General features: G+C 39.7%; 1 protein-coding gene across 1 annotated transcript in view; it reads left to right on the top strand.

Annotated features, from left to right (window-relative positions):
* Nucleotides 1–20,433, top strand: part of cntnap2a (contactin associated protein 2a) — a 350,626-nt gene that overhangs the window by 153,345 nt on the left and 176,848 nt on the right. The window contains exon 3 of the mRNA XM_059327332.1: nucleotides 4,007–4,200. Within this exon, the coding sequence (XP_059183315.1) occupies nucleotides 4,007–4,200 (194 nt within the window). The remainder of the gene's footprint in view (nucleotides 1–4,006; nucleotides 4,201–20,433) is intronic.

Genomic DNA, 20,433 nt, shown 5'->3' with positions numbered 1-20,433 from the left:
TTTTCATATGTTTGAAAGAGATTTATTAATAAAGTTTTGAGAAGATATACACTTTATCTGTCAAGAATAAATCACATTGTCACAATCATTTCATGGAAAGAGGTACAATGTTGGTACCTGTACAAAGGTGTAATAATATTTTATTACACCTTACAACTTTATGGGCGACCATGTCTATCTGTGGACAGATGTTGTCACAGCGGGAGCATCACAACTGTGCAAGATCGGTCAGGAAACCTACAGATGTGAAGTTGAGATCAAAAAGTTCTACAAAAAAGTTTGCAGGGGTCCCAGAGTGTGAAGTGGCTGAGGTGTAGAAAGGTATTTAAAAAGTGTGGTCATGATGCAAATGCAGCCTGTTATGTGTTTTTAGACTCTCAGTTTAAACGCCTGCTTACAAAGCACCAGTGTGTGAGTGTGGTCACTGTGGCTGCAGCACTGCAGGGTAGAAAATATCGGAGATTTGAAATTCAATTCCCCCCAACCAGTAATGACCGTTTAAGTGGCCTTGAACAATGTGCAAACATTTTCCAACTGCTGGCTTTGTGTTTCTCAGTGCCCAACAGTGGAGAATTGTATTTGCACTTTAGCTGTGTGACTGCGTGTGACTGTGAAGCAGGGAGTTGAAGAGCAGCATGCCAGGTCAGCCTGCACTGAATGAATCCAGTTGGAAGAAATATCAGACATATCTGGTATTTGACATCAAAATGGCAATGCCACGCATCTTGGCTTTATTTTCAGATGAACTGAAGCTGAAATCTTTTAGCCGTGTACAATGTACCACTATTGTACAGGTATGTGTAGTAATAGCTCCGTACAATGCAACCATTCTTCTCTGACGTTCTTCTATTGTCCTGAACTCTACCCATAACTTCCAATATGTTCCATGTCATTTGAACCCGTCTGCAGTCTTGTTCTCTGTTAAAACTCCCCCCTTCTCAGTGTTGAATGGGTTCAGTTTATCTCTTCCTCCCAAGTTTCTCCTCCTTTTCCCTCGGCTCAGTTCATGCTCCCCTCTTCACTTTTGCCCTCATCTATCATCTTCTTTACCATAACTACATTTCTCCCTTCCTGCCTCTTTTTCATCCCATCCGCATGCTATCTCATCTCGGGTCTCCCCAGTACCAGAGCCATAAAATTCTCTCTCATCACTCCCTCTTCTCCTCACCTCATCCATCTCTCTTACTCGCCCCGGTTTCCATTTTTCTGCCTCCAACCTTCGCTCGTCAGCACCTCAACACCTCAACACACACCTTCTCGTCAGTCCTTCCGACACACCATCCTCCGATCTTGTTCATAGCGTCACACTGCCTTGATCATTGTCCGCTCAGCTTGCTTTCTTAATCTTTATTTTCTGCTGTTTACTTATCACCATCATCCCGCCTCTCCAGAACGCAATGCCTCACCCCACTCCCTCTCTCTTTTGATAGTGTTTTATCCCCCCAAGGGAATGGCTTTGCTGCAACGGGTTTTTGAGGTATTGACGTTTCCACTGATACAGCCCTGGTTATCTGTCAAGGCCGAGGCTGGAGTGTAATGGCTCTGTAATTGGATAAGATATAGGATTTTTGCTGGGGGGGGGGTACATCGCAAACTGCCTCACCCTCTATTTTATCATATGACTATCATCTCTCATGCCTCCTCCACTCTGCTTGGTGCTCCTCTCCCACTCTCTTGTACTTTCTTGGTCTCACTATCTCCTTTCTTTCACTTTGTCCCCATGGTTCTGTCTCCCCTCCCTCCCTGTCATTTTGAAATCAGTCATTCTCCTTCACTTGTGCTTTCAGCCCGTCACTTTCTTATCTGTATTTGTGTCCTTTCGAAAAAATCCATCACAGAGAATCAAAGTAGACGGCCATGACATGGCCAGTTCGCAGTCCATCCACCACCCACTCTTCCCGATAATCATTTCACAGTCGCATTCTGTCACAGACTCGGCTGTTTGTTGCACTGATACATTTTCACTGCTCGCTGTGTGTATATGTATGTGTGTATATGTGTTTGTGTGTATGTGTGTGTGTGTGTGTGTGTGTGTGTGTGTGTGTGTGTGTGTGTGTGTGTGTTGGTGTGTGCGCACCAGTCTCTACATCTGTTTTATGCACTCTAATGCACTCTGTGTGCATTTTTCTTGTATTTCTCCATACTGGTTTGACTGCTCACTCCGCAGCGCACATACCATGTTGGCATCACTCTACTTTTTTTCTTTTACTTTCTGATGGCAGATAGAATCCAGTCAGTGGGATCCTGTCTAGCATTTTTCTTTCTCTTCTGTCAAGCAGTTGCCTCATTGAGATGACATCTCGAGGGTGTAAAGGGGGACATGAGGAACCATGAGGTTTGAGGCTAGCACACTGCCACTGAGAGGCTTATGATACAAACATAGCCATCTATTCCAACAGTCGACCCTGTAGCCATAGAAATATAGCATTGAAATACTCTCCTTTGATGCTCTCAGAGATAGTCATTTTCTTCATAGCAATACTTTACCTTGGTAGAATATTGCTTCTTTAGTGCACCAACCCTGTATAGGAGATCATAAACCTTCAACTTTGGAGCCTTTTTTCATATATTTGACACAACTTTTCAACCATATGCAAAAAAGTAAAGAAGAGGTTGCGTTGTTTCTGTGTTTATTGTCCATTTTGTAAAAACGTAACTTATATTCTAATTGTTTCTTTCTTGGCCATTTGTATCTCTGAACTGTAAGTGAATGTATGTCTAGTTATAGGGATAACCTAGCCTGGGTATACCCAGACTGCCTTGCGCGCTCGAATTTAATTTCGAACCTCCAGGCGGTCTGGAAACTAGGAAGCATTCTTAGCCCTGTTTTAGGGATCCAATCACAGAGCGGGGAGGGACGGCAAGACGATGACGCGTACTACTCGGCACTTGAGAGCTTGTAGTTTTCCGGATCCAACATGGCTGCTGCAGACGCGAAACTCTCTTTAGCTGTAGATGGTGTTTTAAATAGTTTAGAGCGAAAGCTGAAAGGCGAATGGTCTCTCGGCGGCTCCGCTGAGATCACCGGCGTTATGGTAGCAGGGCTATTAGCGTCGCTAGCGGCTATTAGCGTCGCTAGCGGCTAATAGCTGATAGCCGCTAGCGGCTAATAGCCCCGCTACTGCGGACAGCGGAGCTGCCGAGAGGCCCGCAGCAGCTTGTTTATTGCCCATAAAATCAGTGGATGTGTGTGGCTGAATGACATGAGGGGGAAAGCGAGAACTGGAGGAGCAAAGCAGCAAACAACACTCTCTCACAGACACACACACAACAAACATCCGTTTCTGTTGCTCTACTACGTCATCTGGTATAACTGATCTGATTGGCTAAGAGCTACCTACAGACGCTTTTGATAGACATTCTAAGCGTCCAATAAACGGCTCTGGAGGATCGTAAACCACGCCTCCTCTACGGAGAAATCCATTGCTCGTTGCCAGACTAGACCTCATTTGAGAATAGTCTGGTGTTAGCCAGGCTAGGGATAACCCAGCATTTACCAAATGTCATATTATGCCTTGGATATCAATAATAACAATAAACTCCATGCTGAAAAATCATACACAGGGATGCTATTCTTCTAGAGGTTTAAGTGTATGCTTTGTTGGACATTGAATAATCATGTGATACTGAAGGTCTGTATATATGCTATGCCAGTGCTTGCCATGAAGCAAATGTCTGATCTACTCTCTGTTGGACAGTTATTATTCATAGTAAGGCCTATAGCATTGTCTTTGTATAATGTCATTATGTTGGGACCATGCTGCTTCTCTGCATGTCTTGGACCTGAAAGTTGAGCTGCCCTCAACAGCAGCAGCTCAGCCTGCATGTGCAACAGGCAGTCTTTGCTAATAAAATATACGATAAAAACCTATTTCCTACTGTGTATTACTTATTTATTTCTTCATACCAGGGCCGGGCCATTTTAGCTGACATACACTGTGAAAGAAAGATATTTGAAGACAACCTTTGACTTTCCACTAATTATAAAATGTCACTAACTCTGCAGGTGCTGGTGGATGGTCACCTCTGGACAGTGACCATTACCAGTGGCTACAGGTGGACCTGGGTTCAAGAAAGCAGGTCAGTGCCATTGCAACGCAGGGCCGCTACAGCAGCTCTGACTGGACAACACGGTACCGTCTCCTCTACAGTGACACAGGAAGGAACTGGAAACCATATCACCAAGACGGCAACATTTGGGTGAGTGACTAAGAAATAACCGTGACTGTTCTGTAACTTTTTAAATGTATTTCCCCTGCTATCACTAAATGTATCACTCAGCATGTATGTGTTGATCAGAAAGGAAATATTTGTATTATGATATAAGAGGAAAATAAATGACCCTCCACTATTAGTATGGTATAAATTCAATGTTTTCTTGCCATCATCATTAAAATGTGAAGGCTTCCTTTTCACCCTTGTGTAACCCAGAGCAGAAAACCTTGTGTGGGAGTGCCACAGCGTGGTGCACATAAATATTCATCAATTAATTAGCTCAGTTTTTTTACCAAATGTAATATCTCAACCGCAGACCTTACTCAACCACTGATGGCTTCTAGATGGAAAAGGCAGTGTAAAAACAACATGTAAATGAGCCATTAGCACTTCAAGCCTTGACACCGTATTGATGTGATCTCTCTTGCTATATTATTTACTGTACGTCTCGTATTCCAAACCTCCGTCACCACATTGTTAGCAAGCACTTGAGTTTGGCATCTGGCAATCCGTGATCATTAGCTAGTGGGCTAATGGACCTTGCTATTGGTAAAGACCTACAGGTGATAACAGATGGGCTTACAGTAAGAAGACAGGAGAAAAGAAGAATAGCCGTGTCATGAATAACGCTGACACATCAAGCTCGTCAGCATAAGTGTAAAAATTTGAAGTAAAGGGGAGATGCTTTTGGCTTGTTTCAGTATTGTAATTTTTCCTCAAGTCCATCTGGTCCTCAGCTGCTAGAAGGCCATTTGTTCTATGCATTTCATTTTACTTTGGTAAGGGTCGACACATGAATTAAATATGATGAAAATGATATAGTAAAATGGTTGACAAATGAAATATAGAAATGGAGGCAAGACAGCATCAAGGACATACTGTAATGGAAAAAAACATATTTACAGACAGACCATACATTCAGTACGTACAGGATAAACATCTAAGTTGAGATTTTAAAAAAGCCTTGAAAACAGACGGAATAAACAGAAGCTGACCGTGTTGCCCCCTGTTTCTGGAAATGCACTACATATCACAAAGTTGTTAAGTGGCAAATCCGATAAGGAAGAATTTGTTTTCTACAATGCTGGAAAAAAATACACCTTAAAATCAAGTGGTACAGTCTTCAATGTAGAAGATGCACTTTAACTAATCCGGGGTTATCTTACACTGCAGGTAAATTGTTTTTCCTGCCAGTGTTATAAAAAGAAAGTGGAGCCCAGTGATTGTCCTCTCAGCAGCCATACGGACACACCATATGGTCGAATCATGACGTTAACATCCTATAGCCTAATATTTTAACATGAGCATTGATGTAGTTTGTTGATGTAGCAAGCTTCAGTTTTTTCGTGCCAGGCGAAATAACAAGCAGACTACATTAAAAAGGATTCTATCATATTCCTAAAACGCTAAATTTGCACTGTTCTGCTCTGCTGACAGAGCAGAAAACACCGGTCAGTTAATATGTTGGCACTGGAAATGTCCTCTATTTACAAGGTAGAGAGTTTCAATAAAGATTAATGTACACCATCACACTTTGAGTATGAGAATATCTGACGTGTGAAGAATGTTGTTTACCAGCCACAGAAAGCTCTAGTTAGTGAGTGTTTTCATAAACACAACTGTGCACAGTCCTTTCTGCATGTTTGTGCATTTTTGTTTGTGGGTATTAAGCTGCATTCAGCCCCAAATAGCTTCATCATTATTCTCTCTTTTAGTACTGTTAGCCTGGATGCGGTGACAAATATGGATCATTTACAGTTGAAAGTAAATTAAGCTGTTGTTTTTGTGTGCTGCATCATAATTGTTTGCCGATTATTATTTATTCAGAAGTGTTTTCCTTCTGCCATTAACCCTGATTCATTGCTTCTAATATTTCTGCAAATACTCCAAAACACATTTATCTTGGATGTATTTGTAACTATAGCAATTTCTTTTTCTGTTTTGCCTCAATATATGACATATATATTGCTTTTTAATTTATCACCACTGTAATTCAAAATATTGCTTATGTAAACAAATACAGAGCCAATAATTTAAGATGGGCACATACCATCAATAACCGCCAGTGACGTTACAAGCAAAACTAGAGCCATTTGTTTCTCTCTGTCTCTTATCTTATTTCAAAGAGGCTTCAGGGTTGCAGCAATCTACATGTGTGCACGCACACACACATATGCATGCACACATATTTCTCCAAATTAAGACCTTTTTGTGTGTGTGTGTGTGTGTGCGTGTGCGTGTGTGTAAGTGGTGATAATATTGCAGCTATCAGTGCTATTGATCAAAGGGACGAGTTGGAATGATAGGGCGCTTAAGCCAACTTAATGTTTCACACACACACATACACACTGTTACCATCAGGCCCTGTTATAGCCCATTCAATCACATTCGGCTCAATCCTATTCACCGCTGGATGAGGCTCACTCCGCCATCCACAGAGGGAAAACCACCTGTCCTGCAGTCTTATGCATGAAGGTTCTATTCAGGAACATTTTGCCACCAATCACCGCCTGTCGTTACCCCACACTGATGACTTAACTCTATCACTGCCAAACTCAGAGGACAACTTTCAGTCAAAGCAACAGCTTAACTGTTGTCACTGTGATTCACTGGGGAGGATGGTTGGTTAGGGCCTGGCAACTGCAGTATTGGTTTTGTGAAAAATAATGTTTTTAATGCCTCACTAATGTACTGCTGAGGAGTTACAATGACACTGATGAATTACTACGATAATTAAGACTGCTTGAATAGAGGACAAAGCCTCAGAGACTGTCAATACTTGCAAACTTGAATTAATCAGTTGCACAATAATCATACTTATAGAGGAACACTCTGACTGCAAAGTAAGATGCAATTATTTTTTTGCATGGATAATATCATATTGAGTTCTCATTTAACTCTTACAGTAAAATGAGAGTGGAGTTTTGACCAAAAACTAGAGCAATTTATTGATTAGCAGGTCCATATTTTATGTCTCTTGTATTTTACCAGGATGCACATACACTTATTAGTACAATGATGATGTGATGCACAGCCCTGCCTGCTGCAGAGGTTGGTTATAGTAGCTGGCAGTAATGCACAGCCAGCAAATGCAAAGATTCTCTCGAAATGTTTTAGTAGCTACAAAATGCATTCATATGACCTTAATATATATAATATGATTAGGTGTGTACACTAAAGATGTTGTTTACTATTTGCTTGCCATATTGCACTATGGCAACGATGGCAATAAAAAAAATAAACAAAGATTCAGTGATTTACTTGCTTCCTCTGAAAACCATCACTCATGAAATAGTTGCTGTTGCAAAAATTTAAGAACCTGCATTTTAGACATTTTGAGTATTCAATAGCAGGTAACGATTAGTCATCAAAGTGTATGTCTTAGAAACTATTGTCTTTTGTCAGTTTTAGTGTCAGACGTTGATTCCACAGTTACAGCAGTATGATTTAATGTGTGTCTCAGTGGGAACATTAAAAGCTAAATGTGGTGTGTAGTGAATTCTGTAAAACACAGAAAAAAAACATTCTCTGTCTGACTGCACATTAAAAGTCAATTAACTTCGCAAACATTTTAAGTCACATTTTCCTTCCACAAACTTGTTTACCATAACTCTTACTCTGATAATGCCAGCAGGCACTGTCTCACACTGGCAGATTGTTTATTAATGTTGCAAGTACACCAGGTCAGTTGACAGTAATGTATGTTTCCAATAAAGTAGCACAGCCAGTGCCACAAATCTCAAGCTGATACAGGATCAACAGGGGACATGTTTATAATGCTTTCTCACTGGACCAATGAAAAATAGCTTTATATGTGATTTTTGGTCTTCGTACCTACTTAAATATGACAGAAGTTCCTGCTAACCAAATCTGTCTCCATGCAACTTGCTTCTTTTCTCTAATGTATTGTTGTTACGTTTTTGTTTTTTGTTTTTTAATCTTTGTTTGTCTTTATTGATCTCAGGTTAGATACTTCCAAAATTATACCGAAGAGGAAAAGTGTGAATATCATATATGATGATGTTCTATGGAGCTAAATGTTCAATTATAAATGTTGCTAATATTCGCCAAGATTTTTTGTCACTTAATGGCAGTTACAGAACAAAATAACACAGTGGGTGAAAAAAGGCATAGAATAAATATTTTTCTATAATTCAATGCCAGAGAGAAAATAGATCTTTGAGATTAACAGTGGCATTGGATCCAAATACATTTTCAAGGCTTTGTGCTTAAAAACATATTACTGACCTTGTTATCTTGTCAGCTGGCCTGTGAACCATTTGGGCCATGCTAAAAAAAAACCAGGGCATATGGCTGGTGAATTATAGTTACCAACACTCTGACAGGCCTACTAATCTAGCACATATCATACAGTGCTATCGCCATTTTGGATCTTCACATGTTGTTAGGGTAACATTTATATTAACCTTACTAGTCTTACTAGACTATAAAGAGGAATTCCACAGCCGGATATAGGGCCATTTCCTAAAACAAGGTCACATGAAGTAGAAATTTGTAATTAATTAATTAATTAATAAATTACAAGACTTTGGCTAGTAGTGGTGTGTTTCCAGAAGCAATGCGGGCTATTTGTTTCCCATTGGCCAGTATTTTATTTCTTTACGGAGGATTTTGTTTATTTACAACCAGTTTTTCACTCATCATGAAGTCTATTTGTATGGTACCAGTGTGTAAGGATCAGAAAAAAAAGGATGTACTGGAGGGAGTTATGATGCAGAATACAGAAGCCAGAGTACTATGAGAGCTCAGATGCTTGTCCTCCATACGCTGTTGTATCTGATCACTATTTTCCACCTTGTAAGAGTAGAACCAAATAACTGATTCCAACATAGAATCATGAAACTAGTTTTATTTTCAAATAAACTGGTGGTTTAGTGTCAGCTTTTTCCCGTCACTAGCAAAAAAAATGACATGGTGGATGGATGGTTTTAGTTAATTAGCCAATTTGACCGTTGTTGGAGACAGACTTGCAAAGAACGAGGTGTTACAGGTTGTGGTCCAAAGCAAGCTTGTAAAATGGCCCTTGTACTGGAGTCAGTGTATTAACCTCCCTCTTCTGGTTTTCACTTTCTGCAACGTGATTTATTTGTCTGTGATATTTCACAGTCAGTTCTGAGCAAGAAAAACAACAAGAGCAATGAAACTGGAGTGCTGACTTTTTGAACTTGAATTATTTTCCCACTTGTAAGATTTAAATCGCCCTCCGCGTTTTTGCATCTGATTAAGTACAGACGTCAAGTGCCTCATACATTTCTATTTCCATCTAGGCATTTGGCTGACACTTTTGTCTAGAGGGGCTTGCATTAGAAGAGAAGAGAGGGAAGTAGGTGAACATTAAAGCAACGGACCAGAAAACACTCAAGCAAGTATAAATCAGTGTAAATCAGTGTAAAAACAGGTAAAAGGAGTGCTACAAAAACCTTCCATACACAGTATGTTTCAAAGTGTTAATAAAGGAGATGCAAAGAACTGGTCTGGAATTAAAACAAATCTGAGCTACAGTCTTCAAGCAAATATGATTAAAGTCTCTGTTATGATGAAGTATATACTTTTGTAATGTATACATGTGTACACAACTTATGTACAACAACAGAGTAGTTGTAAGTATTTTATATACTGTATGTTGGTAACTACGAATGTATGATACATGTAACTCATAATTCCATACAATTCATGATAAGGGGTTTACAATATGAAAATGAGATTCGGTTGTGAAAGCAGAATCATATTTGATTCATGCTGTGGTATAATCTATGCAATACAATGTGTAACCAGTATGTGCTACCAATTAGCTAAGTTTACTAAATCACTGCCAAAAGCAGCTGAAGGAAATTGGACCAAACTCAGAAGACCTAGGAACCTCAGGAGCCAAGAGGGTGTGTGACCACAATGAAACAGAACACACAACACAGGTGTAAGTTTTAGAGAATGTATTAAGCATAAACCTTAATTTCAATTTACAATGCGGATTTATCCACAGATTCAATCACAATTCCCAAAATAACAAAAACAAGACTGTGCACACAGTAAAATAAGGAAAATAATCAAGACCCGGGTATTAAATGTCTTTCTAAGAGTCACTGTTCTCACTCCCGCTCCGGCATAGGAATGTATGAAGCACGGTAAGTATGCCACCTGCAGAGCTGTATGTGTGTGTACAGTTCAGTCCTACCATACTGGATATGGGTGTGGAATACGTGTGTTTCTCCTGCTTACAGCCCTCCGACTGCAAACAATAAGGCCTTGTATCCTATGGGCTGGGCTCGCCATCCACTACTGGAACACTTCTCCAAAATCTCAGTCTCTGAAATCTCCTCTGAAGCTTTGGTCTGTTGGAAGATGACCACATTCAAAAACCTGACCTATAATAAGGTCAGCATAAAATTACCTTCATGCTAAATCTATGAACATTTATGATCAAAGATAAAGAGTGAGATATCAACTTATACTTCAATACACAATATCTGTTGTACAACATTAGGTTTACTTCCATTTCAAATTCTTATTTTCTTTTAATCCAAAATCAAAATTATCTTAGAGAGCTAATACTTTAAATAAAAACTCTACTGTATTTAAGGTACCTCATTATAAACATAAATTGTGTCATAAATGTTTGTCAATATCACCTTTAAAATATCCTCAATTCCCTTCAAACACAATATAAACACCATAGCTGCAGTGTATCACAGCTAGCAGCCAGCAGCTAAGCTGCATTATTGTACAAAAATAAAACTTGGGACATCAAAAACAACAATATTTATGTAGTATGTCTGCATATTAGCAGTTATCCCCTTAACCGAGTTGGAATAGAGTTTCAAGTCACTAACACTAACATTTAAGTTAGCGGGTGCTAGCCGCTAACGTTTTAGCAAAAACCATAGAGATAAAACAGCACAGTTAGCTTTTAAACTAGCGAGTGTTAGCCGCTAACGTTTTAGCACAAAACAGTGGAGATAAACATGGTAACAGTTAGCATTTAAGCTATGGTTTAGGCTAGTGGACCTAAAGCTACATGCTAAAAGCCTGCTGAACTCACCAGCACGATGTATCGGGAAATGCACAGAAGACCACGCGAGGCCTCGTTGCACACACAGGAACACTCGACGTTCCTCCTTTGTTTTATTCACACTGCTTTTATATTGTCAACATAAAACCATGAATGACACATGAACTGGACATATATATTAACTTAAAATGAATTTTCTGCCTTGTTTTACTTAATTTCTTACCACTTGAATAAACGTTTTTCTCTCATCACTGCTCAGCTCAGACTGACACTTTGCCGTTTTACCTCTGTAAATGTGACCAATCAATACACTGTCGGGAGGTGGGTTAAACTTCTCATTGGTTGAAGTGGCGATAACGCGCGAGTTTTTTTTATCCTTATCACAAAACACTTTCTTGTCTCTCCATAAGACAGTTTTTTAAACAAATGAAATAAGAATATTTATTTATTACCAGTGCTTTTATGTGACATTCCTGATATTTATTTATTAATTTATTTATTTATTGGCGATTAAGCCTGTCTGGGTTACAAATGCATGCAGTAAAACTAAAATATCTTCTAGTCTTAAATATCTACATCAATGAAAGTGAATTTTAAAACAAATCCCAAATCAAATACTTAATTTTTTAACACAAATAAATAAAATTAATTTAAATATAAAAGCCGAGGCTTGGCAGCTTTACAGTGTTTGTGATTCCTCTAAACTCACCGCTACATCTTTCAGAAGCAGCCAGAAGTGGCTCTCCACTCTACTAAAAAGGATGCCAAAATGCTGCAACATTTCAAGTTTTAAACAAATTGGTGCATCCTACAGCCGCCATGTTTTTCCACCTTGAGGTATTTGCTCATGCAAATGACGAAGGATGTCAAATTAGTAAAATGAAAAGTAGATAGCGCACTCTGCTGTTTAAAACAGTAACACAATTCATTTTTCATCTCACCAATTTCAATTGTGACATATTTGTAATGCAGATTAACTGTCTCACAAAGTTTTGTGTCATCCCTATTGGTATTGCCCTTTTTTAAATAGTCACAAAGCTCCACCAAACCCAAATATTCAGGGGAGACCCCTGTGTTATGAAGGCCCAAATGCCTCACTTATGAATTCATATTTAGTTTTGGAATCTACAGCCTGCTAAATGTCAGCCTGTAATTGAGTGATCGGGAGCTCCAGATCTCAGCAAGGGTGCGACTATACTGTAGGTTCGCTTTCTATTTATTATGCTTTTTATGTATGTGTTATAATTCTTGAAATTGCCATATCACAAGATATTTTTAAGCTTCACTTATGGTGTGTCTTGCACGGACCAAGCAGAATAAAAAGCATGTTTGTGTGAGTGGGAGAGAGAAAGTGCTGGCTTTGCTGTGATAGTATCAGGGGTAGGAGAATGGGAGATATTATGTAAACAGATATATTTGACTAATTTCTTTGCTCTAATTATAGCTGCACAATCTAGCAGCTACCACCTCCAGTAGAAGCTCTGTTAAGAAAAGCCTCCGATGTTTGAATAATGATAGCATTTCAGTTAACTCATCCAGAAATAATTTTATCCAGCCCAATATTCCATGCAAACCTTCATACTGCTTCTATTGCTTGAAAGTGATCATATGCACTGCATTGGTTCTATCTAAGTGGTCCTTCACATTAATATCACTGCTCTTGTAGTCATTCAAATAGATGCACTATTGAGGGGAACATTTTCTTAAAATAAGAAGCAGTTTCTTTTGTGAGTAGAGGCTGTTCTCATTCATATTTCATACTTAAAGCTAAGAAAAAAGAAATGCACCATTATTTGTATAGACCATGTAACCAGTCCTGAGCCAAAATGTGCAGGGCTGTCTCTAAGGAGGAAGTTGTGTGACATAGTATAAAGAATGACAAAGTCCAAGTAGGGGGGAGATGAGGTTGGATGGATGGGTCAAGCAAATAGGACATTCACCCAGGAGACCACTTAAGTACTTTACTGTACCCAAACCACAATATTTTTCTCAACCTAACCAAGGGTTTTGTTGCCTGGATGAGTTTGGCAACCTCTGGGGTCAGAAAGCATACCCGGAAGTGCCATAAGCCTAGCCTGGCTAACACCAGACTATTCACAAATGAGATTAGTCTGGAAACCAGCCGTTCATTTCTCTGTAGAGGAGGCGTGGTTTACGATCCTCCGGAGCTGTTTATTGGGCGCTTAGAATGTCTATCAAAAGCTGTAGGTAGCTCTTAGCCAATCGTATCAGTTATACCAGATGACGTAGTAGAGTCTGTGAGAGTGTTTCTCGATTTCTGAAAGATTATTTATTTTCACGCTTTATTCCCCCTCATGTCATTCAGCCACACACATCCACTGATTTTATGGGCAATAAACAAGCTGCTGCGGGTCTCTCAGCGGCTCCGCTGTCCCCCGGCTCGTAGCGAGATCACCGGCGTTACAGTAGCGGGGCTAATAGCTAATAGCCCCGCTACCATAACGCCGTAACGGTAGCGTAACGCTACCGATATTAACCCCGCTACCGTAACGCCGGTGATCTCGCTACGAGCCGGGGGACAGCGGAGTCGGCGAGAGACCTTTCGCCTTTCAACTTTCGCTCTAAACTATTTAAAACACCATCTACAGCTAAAGAGAGTTTCGCGTCTGCTGCAGCCATGTTGGATCCGTAAGAAAACTACAAGCTTCCGTCTGCCGAGTAGTACGCATCATCGTCTTGCCGTCCCTCCCCGTTCTGTGATTGGATCCCTAAAACAAGGCTAAGAAATCTCTCTGGTTGCTAGACTGCCTGGAGGTTCGAAATGAAATTCGAGCGCACAAGGCAGTATGGGTATACCCAGGCTACCATAAGCCTGCATTCCTTTCAAAATTCCAACAGGGGTCGCCAATGGTGGATGCAAAAGCATTTCGGTCTATAACTCCGGTTATGGTGTCAATCACTAGTTTGAAGTTTTCTTCAAGATAATATGATGTTAATGTGTAAATAATGTTCCCATTCAGGAAATAGATGATAAAGAAGCTTATGATTTGAGGCTGGGGGGTTACCTTTGATTGACAGGTCCCACGGTGCATGGGAGCTGTCACCTTGGGTGCAGGTCCCAATATATATGTCCCGGTTTCAAAAAGGAATGATGGCGACGCTTTTAAAGCAAGATGGCGACGGCTGTAACACTGAACTCGATGCTTCAAAGGGCCAGTCCACAAACCAATGGGTGATGTTTATGATCGCATGTATTGCTAGACATATATTGCTAGACATTCAAAGGTTAATGTACAAAAAATGGTGGAAGAGATCATATGAAAGGTTGTATGAGGAAAGGCTGCTCAGTAACACAAGAGGAGTATACTTAAATCCTATATTTCTTGCTGATTATTGTTCTGGAGATAGACATCCTTTACAAATGGCTGTGTAAAGATGCATTGTTGAACTCAAGCCACTGGTATCCAGAATTATATGTAATGAGTCAAGCCACAGATGGAGATGATGGATAAATACCACCCATACAGCAACTGGTACCAGCTGATAAAATGCACTGGTGAGGGGATCAAAAGAGATTATTTACGTCAGAGGAAATGAGGTGTTTTGATATTAATGCAAGATATTTAGGAAGTCAAACATTCAGTTTGATGTGTCTATTTATAGACATTATCCTCTTGTTTTGATCCTGACTCATATCAGCACAGAACCCTAATTGCAACCAGGCACACACATGCATAAAAACATATTCATGCACACATACATTCACTTACAGCGACTACTGCCGACCATTTGCCGTTGGCCATTGATAATAAATTATTACATCCAGCATTAAAGTTCAAAATGTTTGAATTTAACTAACCAGACCACAGAGGAACACATTGCTTGCAGTCATGGATATGACTTTTATGTCTTTATTTTATTTTTTTATCTATGTTGATATAAAGTCTCTTCTAACTTTTGGCTTTATATCTTGATCCGCTGCAGTGACTTCACAGGGCTCGAGCATCAGCCTCTTTAATGTCACTTCACTCCATTCCAGATAAGAGTTGTATGGAAATTAAAAATTGCTGAGTGCCAGTAACGAGGATGATGAATTGAAATAGATAGTGAGGACACTTCTCTTGGTACAACTTGAGTGGCTGTCGTGAACATTACCATTGTACTTTTGTGACAGTGGAGAAGACACAGCACAGAAAGATATGTCAAATTACACCTTTCCCATGATATGTACTGCACTGTCTAAGTGTTTTATGAGTGCTATCAAACGTTTTGTGGTACCCATTTATATCCGCAGTGCACAGGTGGTGCCCTAATACCCACTTATTTTTATTTTTTATTTTTTTGGTCTACAAGACTGTTTGTGATGAGTGGCTTCTGTCCGACTCATTTTGCCAAATAGAGCCTCTTTCCAAATGGTTCTCCTCGGTCTTACAACTAATGTCAAAGCTCCGGGTGAGTAGGCGGTGTGATGCATGAGGAGGAGTAGAACATGAATGAGTGTGAAATGGCGGCCTCCTCAAACATCATGCACTCACAAAAAATGAGTTGTTAGCAGGCGCTGACGTATACACACACATAAATGCGGCAACTTAGCTCCATGTGGTGTGTGAGGTCTTCCAGCAGAGAGCCAGGGAGGGAGTCTGCACTCCATCAGTGTTGGTCCCTGGTGAGCAGAGAGGAGAGAAGGTGGCAAATGTTCAGAGTAGAGGGCTCTGAAAGCTCTATTCTTTCCCTTTGTCTATGTGTGTCTGTGTGTATGTGTGTGTGTGTGTGTGTGTGTGTGTCTGTGTCTGTGTCTGTGTCTGTGTGTGTGCGTGTGTCTGGATCTTTGTAAAAACTAATTCAATACAGTGTAATATTTTGCACACCACAATGATAATTTAGTGAAGTTAGACAGGAAAATACTGATGACGGTGTTATGCTCAAATGTTTCTTGATTTTTTTTAGACAGGCCTTTCATTGTTTCGATTACTCTGCAGTAATAAATTATCCAAAATGGAAGTATATAGAATAGTTTTAGCACGCAATGTTCTGGAAGTGTTCCTCATTTTCAGCTAATAATGTATGTGAAGCAAAGAAAAGGATTGCAGCTCTCTTTGTCCCCAGCTCTTTGGGCGCTCCTTTTAGCAGGTAACAGCAGTTAATGAGAGACTGAAGTGAATAGAAACGCTTTGGCACATGGCTATAAGAGACACAAAGGGTTATAATAATGTACCAGCTCCAGAAAGAACAGTGGAAAAAACCTTGCCTGCACAAGTTAAAATACGCAATAAAGTATTTGATGCACAGAAATCAACAAAAGTGCAAAGAGCAAATAATGGACATAAAATAAATGGACACAATGAAGCATTCAGATGTGCAGCGCAATCAGTGTTCTCCAGATAGCACTAGAGAGTGATGGAGGAGGGCCATAGAAATTAGGAAAATAAGCAGGAGAACAGGAGACATGATTTTTAGGATTGTAGTATTATTAACAAGAAATTAACAGGAAGAGGAACAGCAACAATTAAAAAATAAAAACATGAGGGTAGAATCAAAACAAATGACAAAACGCTACAGGATACAGTTCAGGTCAAGTTTCTCATTCAGCCCGTCTGGAGCTATAGACCCAGATCAAAAGTCCATTTATCTTGTGCCTGCAGCAGAACTTGGTTCTGGTCTCCACCCCTAGTGGGAGGCTTGATTGACTGTGTAGCCCAGAATTTTAATTCTGTGAACAAGTGTCAAGAAGTGGTTAGCCAGAGGAGATGAAGAATCTCTCCCATTATGGCAGCTTTTTGTGCTCTGTAAGGCCCATTCCCACGTTGCTATTTTTTAACATAAAGTATCAGGCAAAGGACATAAACAACATTAAGCTGTACATGGGAGCCACAGCTAAGTATTTATGTTAAATGTTAAATGATGTATAACAATAATTCATTAATTGCTTTGGTTTGTTGGAAAGAGGGCAGACGCAGCCATGTACACGCAGAGAAGCTCACTCTAATGGGACAAGTGCTGTTTTGTAGTGTGAGAGTTGAATTCATCACAGCAGTCTCTGAGGTTGGTGTTACATTTGAGAATTACAGTGGTTTTCTCTTTGAAAACATGATGTAATTTATAGCACATGCCAGTAGCTCTGCTAAATGCTGTTTTTCTAAAATAAGCCTGTATTGTAGGCATTCACACACAGTCTCAGTGGCATTTGCCCTGACACTTTTTGATGAAAACAAATGACTATTTTATTCGACTTTAAAACTTTTTGAAGATCCATGACTTAAATTTAGCATTGCTACAGTTCGTCCTGTCTTGGCACAGTAGAGGCACATACCCACGCACATACAACCACCCACAGGGCTTCACAGAAACATAAATTTCTCTATGGCCCTTCTGTTTTGTCCTGTTCACTTGTCGATAAAAACAAAAGACCAGACCAGGCCGAACTGATTTCCCCTGCTTCTGTTGGGAAAGGAGCATGCGCACACACACACACACACACACACACAATGGCCCTTACTCTAGGTTGGTCTAACAAAGCGTCCAGCAGCAACAAGCAAACACCAGAAAATAGCTTTCACTTGTTGTTTCTCGGTATCTGGAGATCTGTTCTCTGGAAAGGCCTGTCTCTGGCTGTCAAAACACAAACACACAAACACATACATACACTCACACACACATACAGATAGGTATTTACTGACACACAAACAGACACAGACAGACAGAAATGACAGATGCACATTCAGGAAATGAAAAACATGTAGCCAGGGGGAATAAGTAACTGTGATGTAGGAAGGAGGGAGAGCTGCTGAGCAAGTAGATAATGGGTGTATATGCACATGTATGTGTGTATGAGTGCCAAGGGTTGTGTATGGGCACAGCCATGCCAACATTCATGTTGATCTTGTTTACATGGCAAGTGATGTGTGTCTGTGTGTGAGACAGAGCACACCACAGGGGTTTTTGTTGACCAGCTGTAGTAAAGTGATTGGCTTGTTGTTTCTTGAATGACAGCAGCCCTGGTGTTCCAAATGCCCAACAAGGACACTGGCTGGCTCTCAGCTTCCCTCATTATTTTTGTTTTCCAAGTTTCCTCTCATTGCTTTTTCCTTCACTGATCTCATGGATTGCTTAAATCATGTGACAGCTCTGCGCTGTTTTGATTCTTATCCAGGGTTTTCTTTACTAACTTTGAATATTTAAAACTTGTGAATCACAGCATGTTCCATTTTTAATATTTTTAAAATTTATGCACATCCTCACAGGAGTCCAAACAATACAAGTAAATATTTTTCGGTTTACATCTTCTAAGGATTCCCATTCTTTTTTTTTTCTATTTTCTTTTTTTTGTATGGAATACTGCACTACATTTTAAAAGTAGTTTGACAGCAGAGGTATGTCACAAACTGATATGAAAACACTTGATACCTTCCACCAAGCAATGCTTTATGCTATGAAAGTGCAATAGGACAATGAAGTTCAGTCGCATTACATTTGGTGAGATTTAGCACTTGTGACCTGAGACTTCAGTGTTAAGTTTTGAGGCTTACTTGTGACTTTTTATATACTTAAATGTTAAGCTTAAACTTGCACAGAAAATCTCACAAATCCATAAATGCATTGTACTCGCACACATGCACACACAGACACACACACGGACATACACTGAGTAAAAACTGAAAGTTGCCCCAGGCACTTTGTGGCCTTTGTTGCCGTAAATTACCTCAGTTCTTGATTAAACAAAACGTCAAAGTGTCTAAGCTCTTAAGTTGCCTAACACTTACACACACATACGCCGAAATAAACGCTCACACATACACATTATTAGAAGTGACACACACACACACACAAATTCCCAATTACTCATTGGTTTGGTGGTTAATGATTTGACTTTAGAGGAGAGGGAATTAAATGGTTGACTAAGCAGACTTTTGCGAGGTGTTCAGCATCCACAACTTTTTCCTCATCTTCATCCTCCTCTCTTCCCTATCCTACCTTCTGCCCTCCGCTCTGCATAGTAATGCCTTTGAATTGAGCTGTTCATTCAGCCAAGCACAGATAAGTGCCGAATAGCGGGATGAACACAATAGAGAAATAAAAGAAGGAAGCTGGAAAATGGGGATGGGGGGGATGAAGCTTTTGGGTGGAGCCGGAAAATGGTTTTGTTCTCTCTCCCTTTCTATCTCTAATACCTTGACGGGCAAGCAGAGGAAATTGTCAGCTGGACAAAAAGAAGTAAAGTCTTCTGCACGCAGTCAGCCAAATCTTCAGTAGATATACAGTATTCAGAGTTTTTTTTATTATTATTTCCGACTATGAAATAAGCTTAAGGGTGATATCACGTTTTAACACTGCAGAAAGGTTTAAATAGCAAGGTGTGTATGTGTGCATATGTGCTCTGTGTGTGCATGCAAATAGATACTTTTGTGCTTTTTGTACTTCAAATCCTGAGCCAGTACCACAGGCATTCTGGAAACAGAATAGTGAAGGACACACATGCAATAGAGAGCACAAGATGTGAAGGAGGATTTAGAAGATTTGACAGGAAAAGAGACAAGGGAGAGATGAGTCTTTGAGAGGAAAATCTGAGATGTGTACCAACAACTCCACAGGGTGGTGCTAGCCCAGTGGTTCAAGTAATATTTCAGCTTTGAGGACATTTGAACCAGTTTTCCTTCTTTCAGATGCTCTTTTTATGTCTTGGCATGCCGTTTGAAGGTATTTTAAACTGTGAATGTAACTCTGCAGACACAGTGCCTTGTAGTAGGAGTAGCTTGATACCACTTTTCCATATTCAATAACGTTACAATTAGGGGTGGGCGATATGGCCCTAAAAGATTATCACGATATTTCAGAGTATTATCGCTATAACGATATTCTTTTGACGATATCAAAAATACTGAAAAATATATAGAAAATTATTTTTTAGTCCATATAAATAAATAAAAATTGTACAACAAAATAAAAATCAATCATAAATCTAAATGTAGTGTAAATTGCAAATCTCAACAGTTGCCAAATACAAAAAAAATTACTTACTTGAGTATTAGCGAATAATAATAAAAAATAACCTTCTAGGGGGTTTGGGGGCCCCCTGGGAGAAAATTTTGTACATTTTATAGTACAATGTGATCAATCTCGTCCACTTTGAGAGCTAAATGTGAGCAAACACCTCACAAACACATCATTGCCTATTTTAATTAATTATTGTAAAGGAGAATAAAGGTTCTTCTATGTTTTATTTAAGGCATCTT

This window comes from Centropristis striata, chromosome 23 (assembly GCF_030273125.1).
Source record: "Centropristis striata isolate RG_2023a ecotype Rhode Island chromosome 23, C.striata_1.0, whole genome shotgun sequence".
NCBI classification, from domain to species: Eukaryota; Metazoa; Chordata; class Actinopteri; order Perciformes; family Serranidae; genus Centropristis; species Centropristis striata.
This window is presented reverse-complemented; position numbering and strand designations above follow the sequence as displayed.